The following is an 18,904-nucleotide window of genomic DNA, read 5'->3' on the forward strand; positions in this document are numbered from 1 at the left end:
ACGGCCACGTCCCCTCAGTTCCAGGGGCCGCGATGCTAAGAGTGACCACAGTGCCACCCGGGAAGGAAGGATGCCAGGGAGGGCTGAGAGATGAGGGGCCTACGACTCAAGTCCCAACAGGGCGGAGATGAGAAGGGGACCAACAGGTGTGGACGAGCTAGAGGGGCCCGGGGCTCCACGGGTAAGGCAAGCACACTCATGGCTTGTCCAGACGGTGACCCGGGAGTGCGGCTCTGAAGGGGGCTGGTGTTTTGGTAGTGCCCACGGAGGGCAAGGGCTGGCCCCATGGCGGAGGATCTGTGCGGCTGGCCTCCTGCTTTCAGCCTAGAGTTTCCCACTGGGGTCCGAGGCCCAAGGCCCAGCGTGAGCCTGGCCTGGTCAGCAGCCTGCCATGTGCGCTTGGGTAGGTGTGTGGGTGTTCTCCCAGGTGTCGGGAGGCTCTGCGGAAGCCGCTCTCCTGAGAGAGGCACTGGGCTGTGGGATCCAGCTGGTGGACCTGGAGGCAGCAGAAGACTCCCACCTCTGGGGGAGACCACAGGGTCCCATGGGAGTCTGGGAGCCCCCCCCCCCCAGGAGACCACTGGGGTCTGTACCCAGATGGGCCCAGCGAAGATTCACAGTCTCCAAGGGAAGTCCGATTGAAACAAAGGTAGCCCCACAATTAGGCACGGTTGTGTGCCCCACCCCCTTCTTCCAGTCCCGTCTGAGGACACCCCAGTGCCAATCCGCGTCAGCGCCGTAAGAGGTAGAGTCCCTCCGCGGGAGCAAGGCAAGCCTTGCCTCACACCATCAGCAAAGCCAAACAGTTTACAGCAGAGACACCTACGGGATTAGAAAGAGCCCGCCGGTCCAAGGGCCCCTCTTCAGAACCAGGACTCGCAGGCCCTCTGTGACTGCCAGCTACGACAAAGAGCCCAGGCAGTTAGTGCTTCGAGCACTGCCATTTGAACATGACCTTGCAAAGTAGCACCAAGCCGTTACAAAGTCCTCCTAAGGCCCTACTCGGCTCGGGGATTCTTAGGAAACGGTCCCAGCTACTTCCACCATTCGTAGCCCCCAGGGCTGGCCACAGTCTCATTTTCTCCCCCGCTCAGTCTGAACTCCCCCAGGCTGGGCACGGGAAAGCTGAACTGAGAGCCGCCCCTGCTTTCCAGGGAGCCAAGTCGCCCCGAGGGCTGGAGGGGAGCGGCGGGCGCGGGCGGCGGGTGGGGCTGTCCGGAGGTCGCGCCCCGCCCCCCGGTGACCGCCTTGGCCTCCCCGCAGGTGCGCGCAGGCGCTGCTGGAGCACGGCGCTTCGGTGCACGGCGCGGGCGGCGCGGGCCGGGACACGCCGCTGCACGTGGCGGCGCAGCGCGGCCTGGACGAGCACGCGCGCCTCTACCTGGGCTGCGGCGCGCGCGTGGACGCGAGGAACGGCCGCGGCGAGACGCCCCTGAGCACAGCGTGCGGCGCGGCGCGCCGGCCCGACGAGCACGCGCGCTGCCTGCGCCTGTGCGCGCTCCTGCTGCGGCGCGGGGCGGCGGCGGACGCGCGCGACGAGGACGAGCGCAGCCCGCTGCACAAGGCCTGCGGCCGCGCGTGCCCGGAGCTGGCGCGCCTCCTGCTGCGGCACGGCGCCGACGCGGGCGCGCTCGACTACGGCGGGGCCTCGCCGCTGGCCCGCGCCCTGCAGACGGCCGCCTGCGCGCCCGACGCCGCGCCGCAGCGCACGGTGCAGGCGCTGCTCAACCACGGCTCCCCCACCGTGTGGCCCGACGCCTTCCCCAAGGTGAGTAGAGGGCCGCGGGGACGGGCCCGCAGCCGAGGCTCCATGCGCTTCCTAAACTTTAAGGGGCCCCGCAGCCCCCCCTGGGGACCAGGCAAAATGCCGCTCCCGATTCCCAGGTGCAGGAGGTGGGGGTTCCCAGGTGAGGCCGAGGCTGCTGGACCACACTTGCAAGGGCAGGGCCCCGAAGCCTCCTCGCCAGAGTCGCTAGAAAATGCAGTTGTCTGGGCGCCTGGCTGGTGGAGCGTGCGACTCTTAATCCCAGGGTAGTGAGTTCAAGCCCCACGTTGGGTGTGGAGCCAACTTAAATAATAATAATTTTTTACATCAAAAACTAATGATGTAATGTATGGTGATTAACATAACATAATAAAATAATAATATAATAATAATTTTTAAAAGAAAATTAGTTACACTGGGGACCCCGGGCACTTAGTTGGATGACGCCATCATGGCTCAAAATATTTTGGCAGCTTATCTAATTGGTAAACAATGAAAGTCAGTCCAGTGTTTGATCTGAAACGAAATACCCAATCTGACCACCTACCTTACTAATGACATTAATGAAAGCACTTGACACGTGTGCAGATCTCTGTCATTCAGTACAAACCACACTCCTGCGAAATACACCAGGCACATGACCCAGGCACATGAGGTTCTCCTACCTGGGTTTCAGCCAGGTGAAATGCCCAGTTCAGGGTCAGGGCTGTGTTGGGACTTCAGCCCCACTTTGCAGACTTGACTCTGAGCAGCCTGCCACTTTTTCCACGTGTCAGATCTACCCTGAAATGACAAAGATAAAGAGTAAAGATTGCCCATCAGAGAAAGTACTTAGAAGATGGAAAATATTTCCAAAAGAAAAGTCCCCCAAATATTGGTTGGAATAAGGGCTCGTCCTCCTAAAAAGACTCCATTGAAGGGAAATCATTCCATTAGTTATAAATTGAGTGTGCTTGACTTAAAAATCATACCCAGACTCACTGATCATATGCAGGAGACATACTTTGGCCGGGTAAGTTTTGAACAAATAGCTAAAATCTTCTACTTTAAAAGGACAGCACTCTAAGTGGTCTGAAATAGTGAAATCCACACATCTCTCTCAAATGCCAACTTTGCCTTGTAGATGCGTGCCGAGTAATGCTTGTGTCTATTAAAACATGGGTGAAAGGGGGAAAATCCAACGACATAACTCCCTGGGTGTGTCCTTACCTCACAAACCCTGTGACAAGGTTCTTCCCCTACCTCTCACAGTATCTTTGAATTGTTCTCCATTACACTCTACTACTGCAGGATTTCAATATGGCAGATTCTGGAAAGGGAACACCAGCATTTATATTATATATAAAATAATATAAATTACCTTTTATAGTCATCATTTACATTGCAGTGTGTCCCAATATTAGCAGTCTTAGTTCATCAGCTGATACAGTGGAAACAGGACACCCCTGCTGCCCCTCCAGGTCACACCATGTTTGCATCACCCACTTCACCCCTCCTGGCATGAAACTGCGTACAGAAGGAACAAGAAACACACAAAACAAATGGCTTTGAGCAATGGGCCAAAAGTGAAAAATATTTGGGGCAAATCCTTGAAAAGAAAAAAAAGTCAATATATTTCAGTAGTGACTAGTCATAATCCGCTGTTAGCCTTGGAGTCATTCGATCTGAGTGATCTTTGTAGGTTTCCAAGTCCTAGGTGCAGCCCCACGGACATCATCCCTGGGGACAGGACCTCTAGCACCTGAACTGTCTTCAGAGCTATAAGAATTACCCTACCTTCACCTCGAGATGCAGGAGAAGGCACAGTGTCTCCCGTCTGGGCCTCCAAGGGCCCTCTCCTGGGATGCCCCCATACTTCATCAGCCACACGAGACTAGAGCATGGTCACTGGGGGTGCAAGCTGCAGGTAGGTTTGAATTCGGAGGCCGTTTGTTATACAGCAGGGACCAAGAGGCCATGAGAAGCGCCTGGCTCCTAAAAGTGACAGTGAATCTCTCAGCAATTTCACACCATTTGGGAAGGGATTGGAGCTTCCTTGAGAAATCTTAATACTAGGAAGCGTTCACAAAAAAGCGTTGCCACCTTGTCACCCACCCCCCACCCCCAGTGCCTGCGCCTGCAATTCCTCAGTCAGTGTTGCTGAATGAATGAAGGGGATTCCAGCAACTCTAGGGCCCAGTGGCCTGCAGGTTAAATCTCTGCAAATGGGGATCTGACTTCTTTACGCCGAGGTCCCCCACACCTCTAGGGGGCACCCCACGGAGGAGTGCCGCCGGGGTCCACAGCCACCAGCCCCTGGCGCTCCGGTCTGGAGCAGGTTGCAAAGGGGGACGCATCTGCCACCCCGCTGAGAATGCTGTAAACAAAGATACACGCGCCTGTGTTTGTTCTAGCCGTGCCCCAGGACAAACAGGGAAAACCCTGGAAATCAGGCAGCAGCATGCCCCTCCCCCCAGGCCCCTGCACGTGGTCCACCAGGGAACGGGTCTAATCACCACGCAGGACATCAAAGGGACAGGTCCGACTCTGCTCAGCAGACTCGTGGAGTGCGCAGCCAGCGCAGACGAGCCACAAAGATGCTCTGCAGGCAAGACTCCGCGCCATGGCGGGGCGTACCCAGAGGCACCGGGGAATGTCACAGAGCACGCCGTCCGTGGGCAGCAGCCGTGCTTTAAATAGATGTAAAGAGACACCCACGGAGCTCAGAATTACTGAGGCAAAGGTTTCACAGCGAGCTTATGACATAAATCACAGCTCCCCCATGCCCAGACAAAGGCACCGTCACCGCGGCAGGCGGACTCGAAGCATCCATCGGAGCCATGCGCAGTGCTCTGCCCCGAAAATCAAAGTGGTGTCACGGCTTGGGAAGCGAGCATGTTGACAGTGCCAGGCCTTTCTGCCCGGCTGCCCGCTAGTTAACACCGGAGTCAGACGTCGGGGCGCGAGGGCAGGTGCAGGCGCAGTGGCAGGCTGCAGCCGGGTTTGAATCCTGGAAGTTGTCAGCGTACGCGGGGGCCCGGCCTGCAGGAGAGCGGGCAGGAGGGCAGGGAAACACACACCTGGGGACCTGAATTTGTTTTGCAACTGTCACTAGTTGATTGGGGGTCGGATGCTTGGTCTGGAATAAAGGGTTTTGCTCACGTCTCTTGCTCCTTGTGCCCCTGGCCTGGGCCGTCTGAATGGTTCGGACCCGGTCCAGGAGCGGGTGAAGTGCAGGGACAGCAGCAGCGGTGAGCCTTCGTCCCCGAACCACACCCACGGGCTGTGTGTCCCACCCGCACTTACTTACGCCTTCGGCAGACGTTTCTCAGAACTCCGGTGCTCGGGGCAGGAGTTCGTGTTGGACCGCAGCATGCGTATGTCCTGCCCTGGTGGAGCTGCCTGCCACCTGAGTGGAGGCCAGCCTTGACTCAGACCACCACACACTCAGTGTGAAGTTGCCATGGTCAGAGAGCTGCTCAAACAAGGCCCTCTGCAGCTGGAAAATGCCAAACAGGGGGCCTGAGCTGGCTGGGGCAGAGGGCGGGGTGAGAGGCTCCTCCAAGCACAGGTGGAGTGAGCCCAGACCTGAAGGCTGAAGACTCAGCCCTGTGAAGAAAGGAAGAACCCTTGTGGGCAGAAGGAACAGCACGGGCAAGTGTCCTGGGGCAGAAGGAGCACTGTAATGGGCGCAGTTGGAAGATGCCCCAGTAGCTGGGAGGAATTGGTGAGAGGGGGCCAGAGGAAGGGCCTTCAGGGGTAAGGGTTTTAGGCTTTGTCTTAAGAACAATGGGAATGTATTACATCATTTGCAGCAGGAGAAGTGACATAATCAAATGAGTACCGGGGATGATTTTTCTGCTGAAGTGTAAAGAACATGCCAGGGCAGGGGACTGGTGGAAAAGCACAGACCGCTGTGGCGATCTAGGTGAGGCATGCAGATAGCTTCCACAAGGGGAAATGAAGGTTGGCGGTGAGAATGACAGGTTCTAGAAACATCTGCAGAGCTCTAGTCTTTCCTCACCTTCTGGGCACTGACCATGCTGGAAGGATGGACCTCAAGTTTTTGCGATTCCGTTTTACCTACATACAGAAGTAGGTAAAGTGACTTCACGGTACCCCCAATTTCACAAGCTTTTTAGTGGGAGAATCCCGGGGTTGCAGTAGTCAAAAACCAGGCACCATTTCCTGTCTCCGCCCGAGCTGCGTGTGCACCCCTCCCCAGGGGGGAGGAGGGAGGCGAGCCCTCATAAATGGCGCACCTCTGTTTTTCTTGCTCTTGTTTTTTCTCCATCTACATATAGAGCAATGTGCCTGTGTGATTTTTTCCCCTTAATTTTCTTTCTGCCGCCTCATTAGCTGAGGAGAGTGTGCGTGGACCCTAATGACACCAGGATGTCAGGGTCTGCATCTCTGCAGACAGCAAGGAGGCAGCCGAGATTTTTAAACTGTGTTGGCATAAAAATGATGAAAGCAGCCAGCTGCCTGGCAAACATGAGGGGGCACAGTGCCGGGGGATTGGGGAGGGCCGCGGAGCCCCAGAGCGGTGGAACAGAGGAGAGACAGGAAATGAATTCCCAGAGACAGGCAATAAGACTTGGTCACAGTCTGTGACCCAGGGAGGAGGGGCCCAGGGAGGAGGGGGCGCATCTGCCAAGGGAGGGCAGCTCTTCCTGGGGGGACAGTGAGGGAGAGGCCTCCCTGTCTCATGCAGTCCTTGGGGACCATTTAACATTTTTGCAGAAAGAGGAGAGGGGGCCAACGGCAGGGTCACTGGCCGGGTGAGGGTAGCCGGGGGAAGGTCTGAAGAAGCAGGAATGGCTTAGGAGACTAGATCTGGAGGGGTCCAATGTGAACCACTCCTCTTCATGGCCTGGTTTCCTCCCAGCGCACAAGGGGGACAACTGAAATCAGAGACTGCTGTGCTCCAGAAAATGGCATGTTAGTGGCGGCTCGTGGAAGCCAGAAATATCCACACGTCGGGGGCACACTGTGCGGTGGTGAAAGGATAAGGTTGGGCGAGGCTCGGGTGGGAAGATGCTTGCCTGCCTGGCTCTCGCTCTGCCATTCCGTCTCTCTCCTGCTCCAAAGCCCGCTTACGTCTGGATTGGGACAAAAAACAAAAAAACAAACAAATTTCGGGTAGGGAGGGACCCAGTGGTGATCATTCTTACAGTGGTAATGTGAGTACCAGCTTTTGAAGGGCAGCTGTTCCTGTCTTCCTACTGTCACATCTGCAAAGACAGGCAAGAAGAGGGAAGGGAGATAGGAAGGGAGTGGGGAGAAAGAGCAAATCCGCAGCACCAACACGATGACCTCATGTCTGAGTCAGGGAGCCCCCGCTCCTCTGCCATGCTGCCCTAAGTTTTCAGGCAATCAGGCAGACATTACAAAAATGTTTTTAAAGTCGACCAGGCCGTAGGGGATGCCTTTGGAGATGCAGTGCATTCTAGGAGATGCAGCAAAGTGCAGAGGTGGAAACCAAGGAACTCAGGTTGCATAGCAACCTGCTAACTCTGCTGGGAAGAGGGTAGAAGAGACCTCCCGGTGGGGCACAGTTACCAGGTGAATGTGGAAGCGGAATGGGGCTGGGCATCGTCCTCGTGAGCCTTCCTCCACGCGGCCCCTCCACAGGCTCCCAAGTGGAATGAGAACGGCACCACGGACTTCTCCTGCATTTTAACAGACCTCATGTCTGATCTTGCCTTAATCACAGATGAATAGGGAGATAAATAAATGGATCCGTGACAGGGAAAGGGGGCCAGAAAAATGAATAACGGGGACAGCATCCAGAGACTAGAAAGGAGATCCATACCTCCCATCAGAAGATCCAGAAGAAAGTCTGGGAAACTGTGTGCCATGGGTGCCTCATCTACAGAGTGCAAGACATAGCCTCTAAGTCCCTAAAACAGAGCCGGTTATGGGGACAAGGCAGTAGAATGGCGTGAAAAGGAAGATGGAGGACGCAAGGTTATACAGTGGGAGGGTGGAGAGCACATGAAAGGAAGCAAAAAGCAGAACTGATTCATAAAGGGAACAGAGCCAGTGATGTAAGTGAGGGAGCTGTGCTGTTGGCACGTGTGCCTTCAGATCCCCTCGCTGGTGTCCCCGCAGTCTACTCTGCATGTTGAGGGGATGGGGGCAGCGCAGCTAGACCTTTCAAGCTGAGCTCAAAGTCCCATACCAGCTGGCTTCTGGCCGGCTTCAGCAGAAGGTGACACCATGGAAAACTAGGTGTGGAAGGAAAAAGAAGCCAGGGTGTTTCTCCACTTTCTCTGCCTTGGTAGCTTTGCCAGCAGCACCTGCATGTCCAAGGCCCTGGCACCCCGACGGCTCCTCCTCATGGTCACAGCCCCGCTGGGCAGCTCCTGACTTAGTTCCAGCCTCCACTGTATCTCATATAACAAGAAATGGAGAAGCAAGGCAGGCTTTAGGATTGGTTGTTTCTGTGTCCCCATGATGCCATCAAGGAACCAGATTTTTCCAACCTCAGTGAGTCAGCTTTATCCCCAGAATGGCTCATCTCTTGGTCATAAGATGGCCTCCAGCAACAACTGGGCCAGCCAGCTTCAAATCCAATTGCTTTTCTCTGGAAGCCCTGAGGAGGCCCTCCTGTGTTTCACTGGCCCAGGCTGACTTAAACATGCACTTTCCCAAACCAGAGATGACAAGGAGAATGGAGTTACCCTGACTGAATTATACTAATCCTTTGGAGTGTTGGAAAGTCAACCACAGTGTGTTCACTACAAGGAGGACTAATATTAAAAGCTCTTCCTAAGTGCAAAAGAAAAAAAAAATGAATAAATAGAAGAAAAAGTGGTGGTCATGAAAAGCAGAGGGTAGAGAGCCAACCTACAGAAAAGTGATGTTACTGAAGAAGAGCCTAGAGCAAATGGATCAGAAATAGTAATTAAAGACATAATAGAAGAAAACTTAGCTGCACCAGAAGTCTTAACTCCTAGAAGTTGAGTGGATATTCTCTGCAAATCAGTGATGGGAGACACATTCCTTTTTTTTTTATTTCTTTTTTTTTTTTTAGGATTTTATTTTTAAGTAATTTCTATGCCCAACATGGGGCTTGAACTTACAACCCTGAGATCAAGAGTCTCGCACTCTACCGGGAGAGCCAGCAAGGCGTCCTGGGAGACACATTCCTATATACATTCTAGCAAAAGTGTTCTAAAAAAGCACAGAAAAATCTTGCCACGTATCTGAGCAGAAAACAGTTATTCATAAAGGAATAAAACTCAGGCTGGACTCTGATTTCTCTGCTGCCAGAGTATCATGAGATAAGGAAATACCATCTTCAGATTTTTAAAGAAAAAGTTTGGATGCTAGAATTTTAGACTCATCCAGGTTGGTTTTCATTTTGATGGCAAAAGTAAAACACTTTTAGATATCAGGGGCTCATAAGATATGCCTTCCTAATGCATCAAAAAAATACTTCTATTTATTTGATTATTTAGTCAACAGATATTTATTGAGTACCAGCCATGTGTCAGCAACATACTAGGTGCTTTGGATATATGAGTGAACAGTTCAAGGGGGAAAAAAGTATTCCTGCCTTCGTGGGGCTTACAGTCTAAGGGGAAGACAGTCTTTAAACCATGAGCATAAAAAATGGACCAATAAAATGATAAGGGCTAGAGAGAGAGAAAGTGGGGGGAAGGGTGAGCAGTTGCAGTTGTCAGTGCAGTAGCTAGGGTGGGTGACTTTGAGTCAAGACTTGAGAGAGGTGAGGACATATCTAGGGGGGAAGGGACCAGCCAACCAGCAGCCAGTATGCAACCTGAGACTAGAGTGGGCCTGACCTGTGTGCAGAATGAGGGGACCAATGTGGCTGATGGTGGAGAGAGCTGGTGATAGTAGGAGATGAGACCAGAGGTGGAGGAGAGGCTCAGATGGTATGGGGTCTTATAGGGCACTGTCATGACTTTGCCCATGGGAGGGACTTGAGCAGAGTGGCACGACCCACTAACATTTGATGGGGACGCTCTGGCCTCTGTGCTGAGGAAATATGTCAGGAGGAGGAGTGCAGAAGTGGAGGGACAAGTTAGGGGGCTGTTGCCAGAATCCACGTGAGGGGCGCTGGTGGCAAGCATGAGGGAGGCGCTCTGATTTTGGATGTATTTTGGAAGTGGAACCACCAGGATATCTTGGCAAATTGGATGTGCGATGTGAGAGAAAGGGAGGGGTCAAAGATGACTCCAAGGCATTCAGCCTGAGAGGCTGGTTAGATGGGTTTGCCATCAGCTGAGGTGGGAAGGTTGTGGGTAGAGTAAGTAACAGAACTCGGGGGGTTGTTTTGATACCAAGGAAGCAGTAGGCTGTTACAGTCCAGAGCTTGAGGGAAGGATTCGACTGACCTGGAGATACACTTTTGAGTCCCAGGGGCATGTGGGTGGTATTTATTTATTTTTAGTCAAGTAGAATCAACACCCAGTGTTATATTAGTCTCAGGTGTACGATACAGTGATTCCACAATTCTGTACATTCCTCAGTGCTCAGCACGATGACTGCACTCTTCGTCCCCTTCACCTACTTCACCCATCCCCCCCTCGCGTCCCCTCTGGTAACAACCAGTTTGTTCTCTATAGTTAAGAGTCTGGGGGTTTTTTTGTTTGTCTCTTTTCTTCTTTGCTCATTTGTTTTATTTCTTAAATTCCACATATAAGTGAGATCATATGATATGTGTCTTGCTCTGACTGACTTATTTCACTTAGCATTATACTCTCTAGCTCCATCCACGTTGTCGCCAATGGCAAGACTTCAGTCTTTTTTATGGCTGAGCAACGTTCCATCATGCGTATGTCCCACACCTTCTTTACATACACATGGTATTTAAAGCCAGGAGACTGGATGGGATCACCAGGAAGTGAGAATACACAGAAAACGAAGAGGAACAAGGGCTGAATGCAGGGGTGTGCCAACATCAAGAAGAGGGAGTGATGAGAAGACCGCCAAGGAAACAGGAGGGGCCAGTGAGGGAGGTGGAATGAGAGCACGGGTTCCTGGAAACCAAGTGAAGAACGTATCGTAGAGGAGGACCTGACTAACCATGTCAGATGTGGCCAGTGCAGCACAAGGCAAGGCAGAGCACTCACCACCGGATGTAGCAGCCCATGGGTGCTCTTAGCAAGGGCAACTTGTCTGGGGTGCCCTGGGCTGAAGGCCCGTGGGGTGGACATGCTCCAACAGCCAAAAAGATGAGGTGAAAGACCATCTCAGGGATGGGAAACTCAAGTCTGCAGATTCCCTCAACTCCACCTCCTAACTGTCTTTCAGGATCTTCCTCCTCCTTCCATCCTGACTGCCACCATCTCTCCTAGCCTGTGGAGATGTCCCCTGAGCTGCACTCTGTGCCTCCAGTATGGCCCCTGGAAACTGTTCTCAACGTTGTAGCCATGGTGATGCTTTTGAAATTAAAATCTGATCCTGTCACTCCCTGACTTGCAATCCCCCAGGGCTCCCTTGTGTCCTCAAGGTCATGTCCAGCCTCATCACAGTGGTTGGCGCTCCTCCTGCCCATGCCCTGCCTTCGTCCCCAGTCTCTGGCTCACACTTCCCACGTCAGGCTCCGTACCCGGCCAACATTTTCAGCTCCTCCTCACCTCCCAGGTTGGTTCACCTGGAACACTCTTATCTTCAGAACTCTCCTTACTTTTGTAACTCCTCCTCCTTAGCCAGGTCTTAGCTCCAATGTCACCTCCTCCAGAAATCTTCCCTGACCAACCAACTCACCACCCACTGCAAATCCAGGTCTGACTTAGGTACCATTTCTAGTACCTTGTGATTCCCCCACCACAGTACTGTGGCACCTGTTTTCTATTGTTTTTTTATTCTTTTATTATTTGGGACTGTAAAATTCTGTGAAGGCAGATCTTGTCACTGTATCACGCTGACGTAACACAATCCCCAGCTTCTAGTAGGAGCTTGGGATAGAAATAGAAACAGCTTCAGTAATTGAAAGGCAGGTTGTAAAACTAAACGCTAACACCAAAAATTATTTCTGGAGGAGATACATAACATAAAATACGATCTTGTAATAATCATAATCCAGGACTAAAACTCCAGATGTTATTAAGGAAGGAGAAGAATTGATTATGAGAGGAACGGGAGAGTAGAGATAATGGCACATCTAGAACACAAAAGATACAGTTTTGATGTTTAGAAAATATAGGCCATCATTTTTTATTTTGAAGGTAAGCACTAGTAGAATTTTAAATAGGATACATACTTCCAAAATATAAAAATAAACACAAGGAAGATACAAATCTGTGTAACATAAATCAGACAACAGGGGCGCCTGGGTGGCTCAGTCGGTTGAACGTCTGCCTTCGGCTCAGGTCATGATCCCGGGGTCCTGAGATCGAGCCCCGTGTCGGGCTCCCTGCTCAGTGGGAAGTCTGCTTCTCCCTCTCCCTCTGCCTCTCCCCAAGCTTGTGCTCTCTCTCTTGCTCTCTCTCTCTCAAATAAATAAATAAAATCTTTTAAACATTTTTTTAAAAAAGAATAAAGTTAAACAAAAGTAAACCCAAATAGACTATTTATAACAATAAATATAAGTTTCTTATAAATTTCTTAAACTGCCCTATTACCAATACAGAGACTCTCAAACACTTTAAAACAAAACAAATTTTTAAAAGGTTAAAATTAAAGAGCAGGCAGAGGTAATTGTAGCAAAAACAAATGAAAAATAAAATGATGGATCAATATTAATATGCAACATAGAAGAATTCCTGGGAGATACACAGACTGAAGGGAAGAGAAGATTCACTGACAGAGATAAAAAATACAGTCTACAGTGAAGACGTAACCATTAGGAACCTATCTGCCAAAGAAACATTATGTTAAAATGGAGAAACTAAGAAAAAATAATAATTCTGGGTGATTTTTCATTCATATCTCAGTCTTTCACAGATCAAGTGGGCAAAGTAGAAGCTTCAAATGGTAAATGAGACAAGTGCATGTTGAATTTTGAACCTGCAAACAGAATACAACTTTTGGTACTCCAAAAGCAGGCATCGTTTAAAGCCGTAATACAATACACCAGAAAATTAATAGCAAACAGCTAATTTTTACAAAACAATCTTTTGAAAATTGCATGGCAAACACCCAAATAATTACTGCGTCAATAGGTATTAATCGCAGAATATTTAGGAAAGATAGAACACTGTGCCTCAAAACTTAGGGCTATGACCATACCTATGTTCAAAGGAAAATCCACACCATTTTTGAAGTTGCTTGTATTATGACTCAAGGGGAGAAAAGGTTACTAAATTTTTTTTAAGAGATTTTATTTATTTATTTGACAGAGACACAGAGAGAGAGGGAACACAAGCAGGGGGGGTGGGAGAGGGAGAAGCAGGCTTCCCGCTGAGCAGGGAGCCCAATGCGGGGCTCAATCCCAGGACCCTGGGATCATGACTTGAACCGTAGGCAGACGCTTAACGAATGAGCCACCCAGGCGCCCTGAAAAGGTTACTAAATTAACTGAGCAGTCAATCCAAGGAGTCAGAAAGAGACAAAGGAATTAATAACAATGAACACAATAATCAATGGGTTAGAATATGTTAAAAGAGAACAGCCAAAAGCCAATAGGGGATTCCTTGAAAAAACAAATTAGTGAAATTCCAGCAAGATTAAACAAGGAAGAACACTGGTTCAAATGAAGAAGGGTGCTTATTTCTAGATATAGTGGGGTATCTCCCATCCAGATTTGCTCTCCACCTGCATGGACACATTGACAAGGCTCTGGGCCCTCTGCCTGCCTGGGTTTCACCAGTATAGTCTCCCAGCAGACAGCCAGAGGAGGGTGAGGTCAGAGGATGTCTCCGCTTGGACCTCTCTCTGCCTCAAGCTGGCTATGTGTCCCCAGCCCAAGATCACTACTCTTGCTAAACTGCTCACTTTACTCTCCACTCTTTAGGCCCAGAGGTGGAAATAGCTGTGAAACCAGCTCCACATTAGTGCACTGTCCCTTGACTTCCCCCGTACTCACACCTGGCTGAATAGCCCTTGTATCAATAAAATAAAATAAAATAATAAAATAAAAATCAATAAAAAATAAATTCCTTCCAGAAGGATCCTATATCAACGTGTCATCTATTTCCTATTGGAACCCTGATGGATACATATGCAATGCTAAATTTCTTTAAAATGAAGATTGTTGCCATTTGCAACAACATGGGTGTAGCTAGAGTATAATGCTAAGTGAAATAAGTCAGTTAGAGAAAGACAAATACCATATGATCTAACTCATATGTGGATTTAAGAACTAAGACAAATGAACAAAGAAGAAAAGAGACAAAAAACAAAACCAAACCAAACCAAAAAAAAAAAAAAAAACCCAGACTCTTAACTATAGAGAACAAACTGGTGGTTACCAGAGGGGCCAGGGGGGGGGGGGGATGGGTGAAGTAGGTGAAGGGGACTAAGGGTGCACTCATCATGATGAGCACTGAGTATAGAATTGTTGAATCACCATACTGTATACCTGAAACTAATATAACACTGTATGTTAACTATACTGGAATTAATTTTTTTAAAAATAAATAAAATAAAATGATTGTTTTTCAGGAAATATACATTAACAAAATTGATTCAAGAAGAAATCAAGGGGCACCTGGCTGGCTCAGTCAGTACAGCATGCAACTCTTGATCTTGGGGTTGTGAGTTCAAGCCCCATGTTGAGTGTAGAGATTACTTAAAAATAAAATATTTTTCAAAAAAGAAAAAATCAAAACAAAGTATACCAATAACCATGGAAGAGAAAGTGATAATAACTTGATATTACCTGCAGCTTAAGGCCAGGCTTAGACAGTGTTAAATGCAAGATCTGTTGTGCCTTCTTAATTCCAATAAGTATGTACTTTTAAAATCTTCCAGGGTGTTAAAAAGATAGAAATTTTCTAAATTGACTAAGTTGGCATAAAGTCACATTAAAACCTGACAAAAGTAGGTTAAAAAAGTGAAATGACAAACCATATTTAGTTCTTAAATACAGAAATCTTAGCAAATTGGGGCACCTGGGTGGCTCAGTTGTTAAGCATCTGCCTTCGGCTCAGGTCATGATCCCAGGGTCCTGGGATCGAGCCCCGCATTGGGCTCCCTGCTCCGCGGGAAGCCTGCTTCTCCCTCTCCCACTCCCCCTGCTTGTGTTCCCTCTCTCGCTGTGTCTCTTTCTGTCAAATAAATAAATAAAATCTTTTTAAAAAATTAGGAATAAGATGATGATGTCTGCTATCAGTATTGTTATTTAACATTGAACTTTAGGAGCGCCTGGGTGGCTCATTTGGCTAAGCATCCGGCTCTTGGTTTTGGCTCAGGTCATGATCTCAGGGTTGTGAGATGGAGCCCCTGGCCGCGCTCTGAGCTCAGTGGGGAGTCTGTTTAAAGATTCTCTCCCACTGCCCCTCTCCCTGCACACACATGTGCTTGATATATCTCTCTGTCTCTCTCTCTCGTAAATAAACAAATCTTTAACATTGAACTTTAAAGCTCTGGTCAATGTAATAAGACAAGAAAAATAAATGTGAAATATTTATACTGAGAGGAGAAAATACTGTTATTTGTAAAAATGACTATCTGTGGGGAGCCTGGGTGGCTCAGTTGTTAAGCGTCAAATAAATAAATAAAATCTAAAAAAATATGACTGACTAAAAAATAACCTTAATAAAGTGTATTTACAAATTACTAAAGAAAATGAACATACTATAGAAAAACTGAGCAAAAGACATAATTTAGCAATTTATAAAGGAAGACAAATGGTCAACAAAAATGTAAATATTCCATATTGTATCTATCAAATTTAAATAATTAATGAGATGATTTGGGTAGAGGAGAAAGAGGCACTCTCATACTCATTTCTTCAAAAAGTTGTGATCATTTACAAACTTAAAATTTGACAGTATGTTTTAAAAACCTTTAAAATGTACATAATCCTTGACCCTACATTTCTACTTCCAGGAATTCAGTGTCAGAAGGGGACAGATTTATCTTGTTATCTAAATAAGAATTGTTGGAGGCAGAAAGAGATAGAATTATATTCAAGAGTGTTCATTGTTTATAACATCCATTTACAATAGTCACTTCATTGAATACATTATAATATATTCATAAAATATATGGCTCCTGAAATGATGTTGAAATGCTCATTTGTAATTTCTGAATTGTTCACAATCGATTTTGAGTGGACAAAAATCAGGTTTCAAAATAATAGGCAAAGTATTAGTCCACTTTTACTGTATATATTAATTTTTTGTCTAAATGCATAAAACATTAGTATATACAAAATGCTAATAGTGCTTATCTCTAAACAAAGAGATATTAATTTCCTGTTTTGTTTTAATATATTTAAAAAGGGTTTCATATCTGAAGGGAACTCAGCAAGTTGTGAATGGAGCAACCATACTGAGTGATTTAGGTCTGTCTTCTATTTGACTTTGTTCAGAGAGCCCCAGTGAGCTCAGCTGTTGGGACTGCCTGTTAATTGTCTGCTATAGATATTTGGTGCCTGATCTTAAGAAAATTGCTTAACTCAGTTTTCTCAATGAAGAAATACTAATTTTACAACACTTGGTAAATCTTAAACCTCAAAAACAGAAGACTATAAAGTTGCCCTGCCCCTCCCCAAAATCAAATCTGAATTTGATCAATCTTCCCAATCCAACTATGAATTTATAAAAAGTAGACAAAGAGCATCATGTTTCAAAACCCTACAGCAATACCAGGAGCAAAATCCCAACACTGAGAAACTCTGCTGGACAAATAACCCAGTTTCTTCAACAAATAAATAACATGACACAAAAATGAGAGCTCTGATAATACATTGACCAATCTCAACCCTGTTGGCCTTTACTTGGGTTCTTATTCAAACAATTTTTTTTTTCATATAATGGCATTTAAGAGAAATTTGTGAATTTTAACACTGGCCATACATTAGAAGATGCTAAGAAACTTGTTAATTTCTCAGGTCTTATTATGATGTTGTGTTTCTCCTGAAGTGTCCTACAAGAGTCCCACTGAAATATTTACAGATGAAATGACAGGACCCATTGCATTGGCTTTAAAATAATCCTGGGGGAGGTGACGGGGGTGTGGATGGCACGGGACTGGCCATGGGTTGATGGTGGGTACATGGAGGTCATCATACCATTGGGTCTACTTTTGTGCTCACTGACATTCACCATCACAAGAAATTTATTTTTTAAAAAAAGCAAATAGTGTTCTCATCTTCATGATGAAACTGATGAGGCTGAATTGTAAAACTTGCTAATAAGAAAACAGGAATCCTTCGCCAGTGGGGATGGAAAATAAAATAGAAAGGCCAAGCCAGGAGGAAATTCAACAGCAAAGCAATTCTCCCTCATTGTCCTGACATATTAGAAAGTTGAGATAAGAAATTACAAACACCATCCTTGGACCAAACTTTCCCCTTTGCTCTGAGCAGCAATGCAGAGGCCAGGAGAGCCCGTGGAGCTCTGGGCACTCTGCTCCTGGGCACAGGAATGAGCAAGCCATTCCTAAGCCCAGACTTGGGACCTGCAGCCATCATGGTGCTAAGACAGGCCCCCTCCCAGAGCGCTGCCTTGTGCTTTTTGGGAACTAACTCCCATGGCCCCACTGTCCTCAGTCCCACAGCCAGGAAGTGACAGAAGTGAGACCCAAACACACCGCCATATCTGCTGGCCCTTCCCCCACCTGAACCCAAAACCCAGTCAACGTGAGCTTGGTCTCCCACCACTTCCAACCAGGTGCTGAAGACCTGTGCCCCGGCTCCCACAGTTATTGAGACTCTGTTCAACGCCTACCCTCAGCTCCGCGTGTCCGAGTCCTGGAGGGAAGTGATTCCTGAGGAAGTATCTCAGGTAAGGGAGCCGCCCTTCCTTGCCCTCAGTACAAGAGCCTTGTCCTTCTGCTCACCCCCGTGTGCGCCTAGGCACTATCCCCAGGGAACCGTAGAGCATCTGAAGAAGGACAGAGAAAGGGAAAGCGTGGAAGTGTAGCTGAGCATCGCTGGTTTTCCTCGGGAGGAATCATGCAGCCAAGAGCTGTTATTACAGTTGGGATGCTATTGGCTGCAAGGAGCAGAAACCTGACCCACCCGGCTCGGCTTGAGGAGCATCAGGGCTTGAGTAACCCCATCCCCCCAGAGAAGGGTGGGCGCCGCCCGAGCCACCTGAATCCACAGGCTCTGCTCCTATGTGTCCGCCTCCTCCCCGTGAGAGCTTAGATGTGGCCGACGCAGCGGCAGGCACCACATATGTACCCAACAGAGTCCACAGTCACCGTCGATTAAGAAACAGTGAGGGCATTTTTTTCCCAGAAGCCTCTAGAAGATTTCCCCTCATGTCTCATTGACTTGAGTTCTGTGCACATGGCTCAACAGCAAATGCACTGTGCGGGGGGGGAGCAGAGAGGGATGTGAGGAGATTAACCTGTGTTATCTGTCTTACCACCCAAAACGGACTTCCCTCAGACCCCCACAGGAACTGCACCTCCGAAAAATATACACACCCTCTTGGTGGAGGGCACTGCACACGTGGGGTCTTCTGGCTGTCGGGTCCATGCGCTCGGGTTTATGTTCCATCTGCCTTCCTTCCAGATGCACCAGGCCTTCTACCAGTCTTTCTTCGCCTTGGCCCACACCCCACGCTGTCTGCAGCATCTTTGCCGCTGTGCCATTCGGAAATTATTTGGCAAAAAGTGCTTTCACCTCGTACCCCTGTTACCCTTGCCAAAGTCCCTGCAAAATTACCTCCTTTTGGAGCCAGAGGGTGTTTTGCACTGAAAACCAGAGCGTTCGGACTAAGGCTCTAGCTCTCACCGCTGCCGTCCGTGGAGGCTGTGTGTTGAGGAGAGCACCGCGGGCGAAGAGGGGCAGACCTGGATGGCACCTCCCATGTCCCCTGGCCGACGCAGCGGCCTCACTGAGCTTCACTGTCACTTTGGAATGGAACTGGTAATAAAAGGCCTTTCTGCCTCTCTGGGTTGCTTATGAGGATCAACACTGCAAATATCATAGTATTTGGATCAGAAAGTATTTTTCAACAGAAGTTGAACTAAAAGGTATACATATTTTCCCTGCAAAGGGTTAACAGCATCCATGTTGCCCCTCAGCCTTCAGACTGCCTCACAGGAGCGCCCCACCCTTCCTGA

General features: G+C 48.6%; 1 protein-coding gene across 1 annotated transcript in view; it reads left to right on the top strand.

Moving 5' to 3' along the window:
- ASB18 (ankyrin repeat and SOCS box containing 18) overlaps positions 1-18,728 on the top strand; it is a 60,309-nt gene extending 41,581 nt beyond the window's left edge. Inside the window, exons 4-6 of the mRNA XM_032408251.1 lie at positions 1,264-1,768; positions 17,500-17,613; positions 18,351-18,728. Of these exons, the coding sequence (XP_032264142.1) occupies positions 1,264-1,768; positions 17,500-17,613; positions 18,351-18,536 (805 nt within the window). The 3' untranslated portion in view covers positions 18,537-18,728. The remainder of the gene's footprint in view (positions 1-1,263; positions 1,769-17,499; positions 17,614-18,350) is intronic.
- Positions 18,729-18,904: the final 176 nt, after the last annotated feature.

This window comes from Phoca vitulina, unplaced genomic scaffold (genome assembly GCF_004348235.1).
Source record: "Phoca vitulina isolate PV1807 unplaced genomic scaffold, GSC_HSeal_1.0 scaffold1, whole genome shotgun sequence".
NCBI classification, from domain to species: Eukaryota; Metazoa; Chordata; class Mammalia; order Carnivora; family Phocidae; genus Phoca; species Phoca vitulina.